The 15,355-nt window shown below is 46.3% G+C and overlaps 1 protein-coding gene across 1 annotated transcript in view; it reads right to left on the bottom strand.

The window, feature by feature from the left end:
• IGDCC4 (immunoglobulin superfamily DCC subclass member 4) overlaps positions 1-15,051 on the bottom strand; it is a 119,822-nt gene extending 104,771 nt beyond the window's left edge. Inside the window, exons 1-2 of the mRNA XM_029910756.1 lie at positions 15,000-15,051; positions 14,605-14,862 (exon numbers count right to left, since the gene is read on the bottom strand). Of these exons, the coding sequence (XP_029766616.1) occupies positions 14,605-14,862; positions 15,000-15,051 (310 nt within the window). The remainder of the gene's footprint in view (positions 1-14,604; positions 14,863-14,999) is intronic.
• Positions 15,052-15,355: the final 304 nt, after the last annotated feature.

The raw sequence follows: 15,355 nt of genomic DNA on the forward strand, positions 1-15,355 counted from the left end.
CAAGGCTGTAACCACAGGAGAGGGTCACAGCTGCATCAAAACAAAGGTGTCATAATTACACTGTCAGCTTCAGAAACGTTTCTAGTCCTGAAGCCTGTCTGTGGAACAGCCGGGTTCTTTTGCATCCAGGCCATTGCAATGGCTGGTCTTCTGAGAAAGCTGCTCAGAACCTCCTAGTCACTCCTTCCCAAAACAGAAGTGTGGGAAGGTGCCCGATGAAATGAAAAGGCATTTGAACCAAATAACGAGACGAGTTTCTTTTTAAAGGCAATGTATAAAGAAACCACACAACTCTCTGTCCCAGGATACTGTCCAGTTTCAAAAACGTTCCGACGTTCCTAACAATAATATCAGCCATTGCAATTACACTAGTGAAGATACAAATCCTACAGGCTTTCAATACCGGGGCTTCAGGGTATATAATGAGCTCACCAGCTTGGGAGCCAGGAAAGAATTTCCCCTGTGCTATAGCACATTGTGCGGGTTTCCACCTTTCTTTAAAGCATCCAGTCTCAGCCAGACAGACGGGATGCTGGGCTACGTGGACCCAGGCTCTCTTCTGATGGAGAAATTCTTATGGCTTTACATAGGACAGGTAGCCCATACATCTTGGCAAACCAGATCCCACAAAGGAGATCAGCTTTTGTCAGACTTGTCCTCTTCTCTTCTAACAATAGCTGACGCAACCCCATAAATTAAGGGGGAAAATGCTAGGTCCTTCCTGCTGACACTGGATTCCTTGTCACCTGGCCAGGCCTGAACATAGCTTCCAAACTTAATCTCTTTCACACGTTCCTGGTGAGACAGACTGTCTCCTCTGATCGGTCCCTTTGAGACTCTCGACTCATTTCCGTCTGATACTTTCCCTTCTCCAGTGTGGGAGCCAAAAGCCCTTAAATGTCACAGTGATCCCAAATTTCTGGGACTATTTGGAGAAAGGAGCGGACTCCTGAGAGCCTGCACCACAGCCACTGTCTCAGGTTTCCAGCAGAATCCCTGTGAGTGGCTTACTGACTCCGCAGGAGACATGTGACCTGACCGGCCCACTTAGCCAGTGCGCACTGTGGGGAGTGAAATATACCACGCAATAGATTTCTAGGCAGCAAAGATGATCTGCTTAAAGTACAGGACTGGGAGGCAGGAAGAGATGTGGTCTATCCCAGGCTCTGCTACAGGCTTGATGTGTTACTTTCAGCAAGTCATTTAAGACTCATCCAACTCCCAATGAAGCCATAGTCTTTACACTGATTTCAGTGGGCGTTTGACCAACCCTCCTAGCTTTAGTGCTTTGCTTTGCTGCTGAAGGTATTTACCTACCTCACACGGCATCATGAAGCTAAGTTCATGATAAGCACCTGGAGATCTCTAGATGCTTTATGAGGGCCAAGTACTGTCATTGTTATTATTATTTGCATCATCCTATTGATCAAAAAAGAGTCCCCGAGCCACATTCAGGATCTGCAGCACAGACTCATCTAATGACAGAAACACACCACCTTCCAGGAGGAAAAGGTTGCTGGCTGACGTCTTCTCTCCCTCGTCTTCCAGACAAGTCTTGTTCTATCGCCTAACATTAATCAGCCATGGCCGACGCAATCAGTATGAAGAATAACTCCATCGGCATGTAAACAAGTTCTGATAGACCCCGGCGCTCTATTCCGCTTGCACAGAAACAGATCCCTTGGAATACTCCACTCACACGAAACGAATGCTAATGTCGCAAACGCTTCTCTCCGGCCTGCAAAACAAAATGAGCTGGGGGATGCATTTCATTAATCAACTTCCTTGTCACCCTCGATTCAGAAATAAATAGGTTATGTCAGGTGCAAATGCTCGCGGAAGAAGCAGCACTTTCCCCGGGCAGATGGTAATAAAATGAGACATATGAATGCACACATGAAGAGCGACAAGTCTTAGACAGTTCTTCTGAATTTGGATGCCATGTGACAGAGCATGGCGAAGGACGGGGGCGGGGTGTCTTTCCCCATATTCGTACAAATATCCATTTTTAAAGATCTAGAAACAAAAATTTGGGGATTTTTTTTTTTTTTTTTTTAGGATATTCCGGTTTCTGAGCCGGTATTTTTTCCATTGGTCTCCCCTACAGGGCACCAGTCAAAAAACCCAGATCAGTTAAACTGTAAGGCACATTGCTGTACCATACGGTGCAAATTTTTAGCAGTGAGGGTAATTAATCTTGAAGATAATTTACCAAGGGATGTAGTTGACTCTCTATTGTTTGGAGTCCTTAGCTCAAGAGAGGCCATCTCGTCTACGAGAGACGCTCTAGTTCAACCACAAGTTCCTGGGGTCGATGCGGGAGGTGCAAGGCTGATGTTATACAGGGGCTGCGGGGGTGTCAGACTAGATTATCACAATGATCCCTTGTGGCCTTACATGCTGTGACCTATGTTCTGCACAGCTGATTTGCTCTTAGAATCTTTGAGTAAAATGAAGTGCTGTGTAAGGTGAGGAATTTACTGTCCGATCAGAGAGAGGCGTAAGGCAGACAGGCCATCCTGCACTGCCAGGGAGAAGGGCTGAATTGACCCAAGGTGGTTTTCCCATCTCTAACCGTCATTTACCCTGTGTCTGTCTGCACTATACCGGTCTGTCTCCTGTCCAATCCCCGGCATTTCACAAGCCCAAAAAGTCACTCAGTTTATTAAATACTGCTAGTAGCTATTCATCTGGCTCTGCAAATGTATGCGGAAGGAAGAGAAAAGGGGAGAGAAATCGGCCTTTGGGACCCTGTATGCTTAATATTTCCTAAGCAAACCAACTGGTTCACATAGACCCTACCTAAACTGATAACCAAATAACTATGGCTCCAATCCTGCAAAGATTTTATGCACTGTGAGTAGCATTTGACTTGGGTGGGACTACTCACACAGCACACGTTAAACATGTGTTGGACAAGCTCAGGGTCTATTTACCCTTCTACTAGAGTAAGTGTGTTCCAATGGGTCAAGCACAGGTCTGGATGCCAGGACCCCGGCTTCCATTCCTGGTCCTACTGAAGATGCTGGATAAATGCAAACCAATCCGTGCCTCAGTTTCCCCAGTGGCAAACGGCTAATATTACTTCCCTGCCTCACATTCATTAACCGTCATTAGGATCACAGGACGAGAGGTATTATAGCGCAGAAAAATATTACTGCATTCACATTATTTTCTAACCTAGCTTAGTTTTTAAGTCAAGGACCGGTTATTTATTGGCTCTCACATTCTTAAAACAGCTCGGAAGGCAATTTCCAAATGCGAGGGACTTTAATCTAGGATATTACGTTGTTTTATTATATTAATGCCTCCGATCTCGAGAGATCTTTTTCTGTGCCTGAAACGAATAGCAGCCTGAACTGGAAAGCCCTTCTTTTCATCTCTGCTTCCTTTTATAAATGGATAGTCACCTTGCGAGACAGCACAGAATCTTTGCAACTTAAACAGACAGCTGCTACCGCTTTTTACTGCCCTTCACTGTCTAGAACTTTCCCCCTCGAGTTCAGAAGGGGGCCGTACAATATACAGCGACTGCTCCTCCTCCTTACCGTCTCGTCAAAAGACACTGGGACAAATTCTGCCCCCAGTAATACCCATGCAAGCTCCTTGGCATCCAGGGGTCTAATCTCACTAGGTGCTCAGAAAGTCGCCAGCGTGGACCCCTACGGCAGAATGCAACCTGTTATTTCCTGCCCTTTTTTCCCAACCTCTCTAGGTCCCGCCCATGCTCCTTCTCTGGGTATGTCTTCGCTGCACAGTTCACCTGGGTCGGAGCGCCTCTCACTGGACAGCAGCTGAGTTCTTAGACAGCAACGCCTCTCCTCGAGGGGACTGGAGAATGACGCCTCCAAACTAACAACACAGTGTCAGAGTGGGGTTGCAAAACAAGACCAATACATCTGTTACAGTTCAATCCAGTCCAAGGGATTACTCTGACTGTAAAAATAAAGGAAGCTCTGGAAATGAACATTATTAAGATATTCTGGATGTGTGCCCACCCTCTGCAATTCTAGTCTGTCCTGCACTGGAAGCCGACCGTCCTTAGGGGGCCACATATCTCGGGGGTTGGCAACAGCTGGAGGCTTGAGCGTTTATTGTAGTCACTCAACACGGGACAGCTTTTTTTTCTTTAACTTTTTACAGAAAGGTCAGTAAAAAGAACCTGGCAGAATGGGACGAATCTAGAGCCGGGTTCTCCACACGCACCCACATGCAGAAATAAGCAAAAACTGTCATTTTTGGACAAAACCTCGAACTCTTCTGCAGAAAGCAGACACTTCTCACGGCGAGCTGAAAACCAGTTTCAAAGGGAAATGTTCAGTCAGCAGCCCTACAGAAAGCTGCTTTGCTGAATCCTGGCTCTGGGACCAAGGCGGCTTAGAAGGGGATTGGGTCGGAAGGCCTGAGGGGCCAATCGCTGCCAGGCCCGGGTTGTGCATCTCCTTGGGAAAGGTCACACTGAGCACTGGAAACCTGACACTCGAACATTGGGGCTTGCTGTTGTTTTTCTCTTGGGCCTGGTCTACGCTGGGGGGTGGGGTCGACGTAAGATACGCAACTTCAGCTACAGGAATAGCGTAGCTGAAGTCGACATTTCTTATTTCGACTTACCTCCCGTCCTCAAGGCGCGGGATCGACGGCCGTGGCTCCCCCATCAACTCCGCTACCGCCGCTCGCCCTGGTGGAGTTCCGGAGTCGACGGGAGCACGTTCGGGGATCGATATATCGCGTCTAGACGAGACACGATATATCGATCCCCAATAGCTAGATCGCTACCCGCCGATCCGGCGGGTAGTCTGGATGTACCCATAGTCTGAGCAGGCGGATTCTCTGTGCTTCGGCTCCAGCCTTTGAGGACAGCTCTTTCCCCATCCCCCACCCTTTTCTTTAGGTCGAGAAACGTGCCTGCCCATTTCTGTGTATTTTCGCCTCCACCTGGCAGGCATTGGCAATGAGTCAGAAGCAAACCTAGGCTCTCCTCACCCTTCAAGAGGGGCAGAGCAGGGGTCGGGTTTGCATGCTGGGTCACAGATCTCCCTTGTGTACGTGAATGGTTTTCCCCTCCACCCCTTTATACTTTCCATGCTTTGCACCAAATTACCTGGAGTCGAGGTGAGGGGCAAATATCACCAGTGTATCCTGGGAGAGATGTAGCGAGGTTGATTAGTTTGTAACCCTATGAGGCCTGAAGCCTAAGGACCTATCTTAAGGTCTAAATAGCCTCTAACGTGACAAGACAAGGGGGCATTCTGTGGGTTCTATATTCTAACATAGGCACCTCAGCTGGATGCCCAGCTTCCACATTTGGGCAATCACATTGGCACGTGGGCACCCAAAGGTGCGGACTCGAGCGTGAGGCCTCTACTGCCAATTCAATCTACGAGAAGGCGAGTGGACAGCAGGGCGCCGAATCTGGCGCGGTGACCCGCGTTTCTGAGGATAATGGCAAACAAAAGATTTGATGCAGCCAAGTCTTACTCTGTTTACATCTCTTCCTCGCATGGTGCGCACACCACAGGGAGCTTGAGAAGTCAGATTGCTCCCTCGGTGTTGGGCTGGATGAGTGGGCCTTGCCCGGTCGAGCAGTCTTGAGGATAAAAGCACCGCCTGGTTTTCTTTGGCACCTGCAGTCAGAGTCACTGAACTGGAGGAACGAAGAGCTTGGGACCAAAATCCATTATGCCTTTCTCAGCTACTTCCCAGGGCTCCTTAAAACACTACACCCGGCGCCTGATGACATCAGCGTGTCTGCAATAAAGCTCCCACTTTACTGCCAGCTTGGACTCTCCTCAAATCTCTTTCCCTGCCAAAGATTAAGCCCCTGCCCTGCTGCTACCTAATGTAGCGAAGGCGGAGCTGAGCTTTCACAAGCAGAAGGCATCACTAAAGAGGAAACACCTGACACCCAGCCCAAGAAGAGCTCGCAGCCTACATGGAGAGAGATCACTGGCTCCCAAACGGGGCCTCAGCCTCCAAACTAAACAACCGTGTGCTTTTACCAGTTCCATCAGGTCCTGGCCCATTCAGTGTTGTTTTCCAACCTTGAAATGGCCAGCAAAATTCCCCTATTTCCTCATGAGAATTGCTTCATCAGCATCGTTAACTAATTCATCTGGGGGCAGATCTTCCACTGGTAGAAGCTGCCGTTGCTCCGCTGACTTCAGTGGGACTATGATAATTTACGCCAGCCTCTTGGTTTTCATTGGGGCTATAGAGAGCTCCCACAGAATATCAGGGTTGGAAGGGACCTCAGGAGGTCATCTAGTCCAACCCTCTGCTCAAAGCAGGACCAATCCCCAGACAGATTTTTGTGCCAGATCCCTAAATGGCCCCCTCGAGGATTGAACTCACAACCCTGGGTTTAGCAAGCCAATGCTCAAACCACTGAGCTATAGCTCCAGTAGCAGGAGCTCTCAGCTCCCACTGCACTCCATACTGGCCTGACCCTACCCTCCTTAGTAATGCAAGTGGCCCCACTGACGCTACATGCATTAGTAATAGAATAGGATTGTACCCATCATGCTTCTATGATTCTATGCTGCAGTAGCTACCACTGGATCAAGATGGAATGACCAGCTGCAGCCTAATCCCAGTTTCAAATTTGGCAGAAGTGTACACGCAGTGGACTCCAAGCATTTCAATGGCTAGTCTGAAAGGCCCTTTCCAAAGAGACCCCCCCATCTGGAGTTTAAAACAAGCCATGGCCCGGGGACTGCCTTTTAAAAAAATCCATGCTCCCTCACGGCTCACTCACCAGTGCTGGAATTGTCAGCACCAGTTCATCTGGCCCTCCCAGCATACAAACCAAAACGCATGCTCGAGAAATTATTGTGTGTTTGGGGTCAGAAACCTGTGCACGGCAGCCAGTTACGTGCCAGGCAGTGCTGTGTAGAAATGCACAACGTGGGTCAAATTTAAGTTGCTTTTTAAAGGTAGTTTATTCTATTTCCACAGCGCATCTGGGAGTCTGCAGCGGGCTATCATTATAAATTCCTCAGAAAACACGAAGAGTCAGTCTTCCCAGCAGCCCTTATAGTTATTTATGCCGGCACATACCATACAAGTCACTTGGCCAGCCTGACCAGTTCTGCCCAGACTGGCACCACTAACTGCAACATCCAAGATGAGGTTAAGAAACAAATACACAGGGCGGGCAGAAACAAGAAAAAAAAAGAGAGTGTGTAGCTACTTTGGAACTTTACAAGTAATATCTTCCTGTAAATCCTTACTGCTTTATTGAGGGTTATCCATTACCAAGAACACTAATACATTTACAGTAACTTATTACCAGCAACCTGTTATTGAGCAATGCCAACTTCAGAGCAACCCAGATGTAACTAGTGTAAAAGTAACTGTTTGTAATTACAGTTACTGGATCTCCCAACCCAGCTATAATTAAAAGGACACCACAGATTTAGTTTAGGCCCAATATTTAGATTTTGTTAAATTATTTTAAGAAATCTAATATTAATAGAAATGTTTTCATATCTTTAAAAAACAATGAAAACAGTTTTTGGTTGGCTTTTTGTCTGGGGGAAGGGAGAGATATTTAAACACGGCTGTAAAATGTTGAGTCCTAAAGCACTACATCAGTACTGTGTGAGTGCACCCGTCTGTCCGATTAGCCATTCTGCACTCAGCTCCATGATATCTGAGCACTTTGGGACGCCATTGTATTTTCCTTGGTTACATTTTCTGTTTAGTTCAATGAAACATTACCAATGATCATCGATGTTCCTAAGAACTCGTTTTACAAAACGTAGGGGGTAACTTCACCTGCCAGGGTCCCCGGTACTGTCAGGTCTCACTAATTCATCTAACATACCAGTTAGAACAACCCCGTCTCTTCTCTTTTTTGCCTGCTTTTTGCACAGATTGACTCAAGGAGGAGATATGCCAATGAAGGCCTCCCTTTTTAAAGGGAAACACACACCTCCCATACTAGCCTATTCACGACAAGTTCGAGTACAACCCTCAACGTTCAACACTTCTAATATTTGGTTTCCTTTTTGCAGTTTATGAGTAATGCTGTTAGTGTACTGGGCCCCGTCCTGCCAGGTGCCAATCACTGTGAACTACCTCCCTGTAAGAACCCATTGCTTTCAGTCAATCTATCCATTCCATCATATATAGGGTCCTTTAAGTTTTATACATGTAACCAATGCTTACTCTGTGTGGCACTCTGTCTCCCTCTACTGGTGGCTGGGGCGCAGATAGAGGTTGACCTGCTACAGCTGTGATTAAAAGAGCAGAGGCCCTTTAGCGCTGACAGTAGAAAACGCAATATTTAAGACTCAGAAGTCCTTGGTTTGGATCCCCACTTAGGTTGTCAACCCACACAGATGTGTCATGTTACATATAAATCAATTAAACTGTTAACGTATTCTTATAACATGTTTTCTGTCGTTCGTGGTGTAGATTTTTTTTTAAAGTTACCTATGTGTTTGTATAACACGTAGCTCAATGGGACCTCTGTTGTAACTGTGGTCTTTAGGAACAACCATAATCCAAATAATAATAATTAGCAGGCAAATGCTCACATTAAAGGGATACCATTAATCTGAAATCAAGTAACTTTAAGAGCAGATTGTGTTTCCAGCCCTGGCTCACCTTGCCAAGTTTTGTGGTTGCACAATTTCTATTTCTTGTGTTTTCCATCCCTTACTGCCATGTGTGGGGGGCATGGATCAGCATTCATGTCGCACTTCATCTCAGTATCCGGCCTGGGCCAGGGAAGCTAATGATCCAACCAGCAGACCAAATTTGGTGATGAATCCCGGTCACGTGCCACCTGAGGCATGTTGCGCAATCACTAAGAAGGGGGGAGGGGTAGCTCAGTGGTTTGAGCATTGGCCTGCTAAACCCAGGGTTGTGAGTTCAATCCTTGAGGGGGCCACTTAGGGAATCTGGGGCAAAAATTGGTACTTGGTCCTGCTAGTGAAGGCAGGGGGCTGGACTCAATGACCTTTCAGGGTCCCTTCCAGTTCTATGAGATAGGTATATCTCCATATATTATTATAAAATGACTGTCATGTGTGAAAACCCAAAACAAATTACAGGGGAGAGCATCTATTCAGGAGAAAGAGCAACACTGACTAACTGAGGAAACAGACCCAAATAGTGTTCTCTAAGTTCACGGTACTAGTAAACAACAGCAGGCAAACCATTTTGAGAAAAGTGTGATTTTCAAATTGACAATGTCTTTAAAATTATTTGCTCTTTAAACTAGCTCTGTAATTTACAACAAACTGCCCGGGTAGGACAGATGTATTGATTTTTATTGTACATTTTGCAAAAGTGCCACTTAGCTTCTCTCCATTATTTACCAAAGCATGTCTCATTCACGGTGTTAAAGAGGTAACTGTTAGATAAGGAACCACAGAACAAACAAACAAAAAAACGAAAGCAAACCAACCACGCACCACATTATCGGTCATGCCTTTCTATGGATTAACGCTTGCATACAATCAAATTACTCTTGGTGCAAGAGTCTTCTGCTCTGCAGCACTTGTCATCTGAAGCCACTTTTGATTGAAACTGGCCTGCAAGCAGCTCCCCATTCCCTGCCTTTAAAGGCATTTCTGAATACGCATGCTCTGGCTCTCTGCGGGCTGGAAGGGGTTATGTTCGTGCACTGGCCCAAGCCCGAGCACACTTGCAGATCCCTGAACCCAGAGAGGGTCATCCTACAGGTCTGAGCAGAACAGAAGCAGCCGAGACCCTTTCTGGGCACGAAAGTTCTTCAGGTGGTACCCCAGTGCACAATCTGGCTTCTTGCAGTTACAACGGTGCTTCCGGATCTTTAGCTCGCTGAAATTTTTTCGTTGCCACCTGTGCCAGGATCTCACAGAATTGTTCTTCCCGCCCTGTCTTGAGACTCTCAATCCCATTGTGGTTTCTCTTTCCATTTTTGAGACCTCCCATACCCATTAATTATCATTTGCTGTTCTGGATGCCTCGCTCACCCATGCCTTCCTCTCAGCCCATACAGAGACAGTGTGCAATGTGCCCCCTCTGGGCCCTATCCAGAGGATGCGACTGTTACATCTATCAACTAGCTCAAGCTGTAGAGACACAGGTTCAATCCGTAGCAATAACCAAGAAGGCAGCCACCACAGATGCACACTGCTTATATCAAGCGCCCTGCAGTTCTCGATCCCTGCATTATAACTTACACGCAGCTCAGCTGATTGAGGCCCTAGTTTAAAGATAGCCCATATTCAACCGCCTGTGGCTCTGATGAAGTTTATAATGCACCTCTTCCCCTGCTGCTCTTCACATAGCTGTATCTCAGAATCTTTGGGGAGCTGATCATGCCCCTCTTGTTCCTTAAAAGTGCTGTTAGGAGGAGGGACCAGATAGTTAATTAGGCTGGCCAAAAGAGAATTGGAAAAGCAACTAGCTAAAGACACAAAAACTAACAGCAAAAAAAAATTAAGTACATCAGAAGCTGGAAGCCTGCCAAACAATCTGTGGGGCCACTGGATGATCAAGGTGCAAATGGAGCACTCAAGAAAGACAAGGTCTTTGCAGAGAAGTTAAATGAATTCTTTGCATCAGTCTTCACTGCACAGGATGAGGGGAAGATAAATAGTAATAATAATTAATGGAGATATCCCATCTCCTAGAAGTGGAAGGGACCTTGAAAGGTCATCGAGTCCAGCCCCCTGCCTTCACTAGCAGGACCAAGTACTGATTTTGCCCCAGCTCCCCAAGTGGCCCCCTCAAGGATTGAACTCACAACCCTGGGTTTAGCAGGCCAATGCTCAAACCACTGAGCTATCCCTAACGAATCATTCTTTTTTCGGTGACAAATCTGATGAAGTCCTAGACTGAGGTGCAGCAGAGAAGGTTTTGGAACAAACTGATAAATTAAATAGGAATAAGTCTCCAGGACCAGATGGGATTCACCCAAGAGTTCTGAAAGAACTCAAATGTGAAATTGCAGAACTACTAGCTGTGGTATGTGATCTATTGTTTAAAGCAGCCTCTGTACCAGATGATTGGGGGATAGCTAATGTGATGCCGATTTTTACAAAAGGCTCCAGAAGCGATCCTGGAAACTTCACTAACCTAATTTCAGTACCAGGCAAACTGGTTGAAACGATAGTAAAGGACAGAATCATCAGCCACATAGATGAACACAATTTGTTAGGGAAGAGTCAACACAGCTTTTGTAAAGGGAAATCATGCTTCACCAAGCTATTAGAACTCTTTGTAAAGGTCAACAAGCATGTGGACAAGAGTGAGCCAGCTGATACAGTGTACTTGGACTTTCAGAAAGCCTTTGACAAAGTCCCCCACCAGCGGCTCCTAAGCAAACTAAGAAGTCATGGGATAAGAGGGAAGGCCCTCTCATAAAGCAGAAACTGGTCAAAATATAGGAAACAAAGGGTAGGAATAAACGGTCAGTTTTCAAAATGGAGAAAGAGAGGTAAATAGCAGAGTCACCCAAGGATCTGTATTGGGACCTGTGCTGTTCAACATATTCACAAATGATCTGAGATATGGTGTGAAAACTAAGGAGGCAAAATTTGCAGATGATGCAAAATTACTCAAGATAGTTACGTTCAATGGTGACTGCAAAGAGTTACAAAGGGATCTCACAAAACTGGGTGACTGGCAGAAAAATGGCAGATGAAATTCAATGTTGATAAGTGCAAAGTAATTCACGTTGGAAAAAATAATCCCAACTATATTCAAAATGATGGGGTCTAAATTAGCTGTTACCACTCAAGAAAGAGATCTTGGAGTCATCATGGATAACTCTCTGAAACATCTGCTCAATGTGCAGCGACAGTCAAAAAAGCGAACAGAATGTTAGGAACCATTAGGAAATGGATAAGACAGAAAATATCATATTGCCCCTATATAAATCCATGGTACGCCCATGCATTGAATACTGTGTATGGTTCTGGTCGCCCCATCTCAAAAAAGGTATATTAGAAGTGGGAAAGGTACAGAGATGGGCAACAAAAATGATGAGGGATATGGAACAGCTTCCATAGGAGAAGAGGTTAAAAGGACTGGGACTCTTCAGCTTAGAAAAGAGACAACTAAGGGGGGATATGATCGAGGTCTATAAAACCATGAACAGTGTGGTGAAAGAGATTAGGGAAATGTTATTTACCCCTTCACATAACATGAGAACTGGGGTCACCCGATGAAATTAACAAGCAGTGGATTTAAAAGAAACAAAAGTGCTTCTTCATACAATGCACAGTCAATCTGTGGAACTCATTGCCAGGGGATATTGTGAAGGACTAAAGTATAACAGGATTCAAACAAGAATTAGATAAGCTCATGCAGGACAGGTCCAGCAATGGCTATTAGCCAAGATGGTCAGGGACGCAACCCCATGCTCCAGTTGATCCTAAACCTCCAATTGCCAAAAGCTGGGACTGGACGACAGGGGATGGATCACTCCAAATTGCCCGGTTCTGTTCATTCCCTCTGGGGCACCTGGCATTGGCCACTGTCAGTAGACAGGATACTGAACTAGATGGACCATTGGTCTGACCCAGTATGGCCATTCTTATGTTCTTATGAGATCAGTAAATTCCATCTGGTAGCTAGCAAGCAGTCACAGCAAGACACACTAAGGCCTTGTCTACACTTACCAGGAGTTCGACATTCAGCAATCGATGCATCGGCAGTCGATTTAGTGTGTCTAATGAAGACCTACTAAATCGAACACAAATCGCTCTCCCGTCGACTCCTGAACTCCACCTGAACAAGAAGCGCAAGGGGAGTCGACAGGAGAGTGTCTCCAGTCGACATCGTGTAATGTGGACCCCGCAGTGAGTAGATCTAAGTACGTCAACTTCAGCTACGTTGCTGAAGTTGCGTAACTTAGATCGATCTCCCCCTGTAGTGTAGGCAAGGCCTAAGTGTCAGTCCAATTTCCAGTATCCACATCATAGAAACCACCATCAAACAACTGACAATAATTGAGATCCTTAGTGCTACTGCAACAGAGGGAGAGAGGACTGAATAGTCATGTGGTCTAAATGATCCTCCAACCACGGGGGGTGGGGTGGTCCCACTGGACAGGCACAGAGAGCAGAAGCTTGGACTCCAGTTCCTGTGCTAGACTGGTTAGATGAGCAAAGAGGGCTTCAGTCTCCACAAACGTCAATGCAACACACTCCAAGGGAACTATACTGACACACACAGAGGTAACTTAAAAAAAAAAAATCACCACCATCAATGACAGAAAACATGTTATAATAAAATGCTAACAGCTTAACTGGTTACAGGTAACGTGACACACCTGTGTGGGTTGCCAACCCAAGTGGGGAACAAACCAAGGACTTCAGAGTCTTAAATATTGCGTTTTCTATGGTCAGTGCTAAAAGGCCTCTGCTCTTTTAACCACAGCTGTAGCAGACTCATCAACCTCTATATGGGGCCCAGGGAGATGGGACCTACCATGGCACAGCAAGAAGTTTGCATCTAGAGCATGGAATTCTTAGGTAAGGAAGAGAAGTCAGAATGTCTGATGCCTTTGCATTATTCAAAGACACGCACAAACCTTATTCCCTTTCCCTTGCTCCCCAGCACAGTCTATTTCAGCATCCATTGTTCTAGAGTATTGTTTTCCCACTTCCCCCCCCACTCCTCCTTTGTGCTAATGTGTGAGCTGAATACACTAAAGAAAAGGAGAACGATCTTCAGGGGCAAGGATAGACCTTTCAAAGACTACAGCTCCTCTCACTTCCCCATATTTAATGAGCATAAAGCAGTACTAATTATCTAGCAGATCCCAAAGGAATTAGGTGAATGGTGACATGCTAAGAAAATATTTTGACCTCTGATCTCATTATTCAGGCCCCATGTAAGTCATTCTCCTAGGTACTCTTCTTGCCATGTGTTGGGTAACACTAATTAATATCAACAGCTAATCAAAGTGCAGCTCGGGATGTGCCAGTATAATTATTTTATATATATATAGATATATATACACACATACATACATACATACACACACACACCCCAGTATAATTCAACTTAACAAGATCCAGCACCACAGTTTCTGTAATAACACTGGGGGAAAAACAACCAATCAAGAGACTGACTAAAGGAGGAAGGACACAAGGTTAGCACAGGACAGAACTGCTTTTTGTCACTGAAGAACTGCTAGAAGGTAGCAGATCCTCAATGGTGTAAGCAGGTATAACTCCATTGACTCCCACTGATTTAGGCCAGCTGAGAATCTGGCCTTCGGAAATACAGTGCATTCTGTATACAGACCGTGTGTCCTGACACAAAAGGACTTGACAAGATAATGTCCCAAAGGAAAAGCCTGGCTTTCTGAGAACAGGAGGGCCTTGTCAGGAGGGAATCTGGAAGGGTTCCATGGGAAATTAAAATGTAACTGGGAGGGGGGGAAAAGACGACGACGTCGTAACTTATTTTACAGGCAATTCTGAGGCCTGCCAGCATTTAAAGGAACCATGTTTTCCTAGACAATTCTTTCTCCACTCTTAAGCCAGGCCAAAGAGTCTGTATCAATACCAGAAAAATACTTACTTGAAAATCTAACTGCAGCCGTTTGACTGGCAACCGCGCCTAAGGTGCTCTGGGAGACACAGGAGTAATTACCCTCTGCGGCAGTCCCTTCCGGATATTTACTCTCCTTAGCAGCAGCCGGGGACGATATGAAGAGTGATCCATTTGGAAGCACACGAAGGTGCTCCTGCTCCACTAATGGGAACCCATTCTTCTTCCACGTGATATTGATCAACTGCTCGACAGAAGCCAGGTTACAGTCCAACACCACGGCTTGGCTCGGCTCTAATGTCACCTTTGCAGAGGCAGCCCTGCAGCTCAGCTCCAGAGAATCCCCCTGCAACAGCTTCCCTGCAAGGAAAAAAGACATTTGGGTTGTCTCCTGATTTACACAAACAGATGTCACGGCACTTCGCGGTTAACGTGATCGGACATAAACACGCAAACTTCAGCCCTGCCAGGGGTCTGGCATCTGACGTGCCACTCACAAGTGGCAGCCCCCTTCGCACATCTCTCCCGCACAGCTGAGAGGTCACCCATTACACTGGGCTACAGGAATGACCTGCAGTGTCTCCTCTGGGCTACAGTGCCAGCTCTGCAGACAGCCTTGTAAGGCTGGTCTACACTGGGGGGGGGGGGGGGGTCGAGGTAAGATATGCAACTTCAGCTACGGGAATAGCGTAGCTGAAGTCGACGTATCTTATTTCGACTTACCTCCCATCCTCACGGCGCGGGATCGACGGCCGCGGCTCCCCCGTCGACTCCGCTACTGCCGCTCGCCCTGGTGGAGTTCCGGAGTCGATGGGAGCGCATTCGGGGATCGATATATCACGTCTAGACGAGA

This window comes from Terrapene carolina, unplaced genomic scaffold (genome assembly GCF_002925995.2).
Source record: "Terrapene carolina triunguis isolate 2854851 unplaced genomic scaffold, T_m_triunguis-2.0 Scaffold67, whole genome shotgun sequence".
In the NCBI taxonomy this organism is placed as follows: Eukaryota; Metazoa; Chordata; order Testudines; family Emydidae; genus Terrapene; species Terrapene triunguis.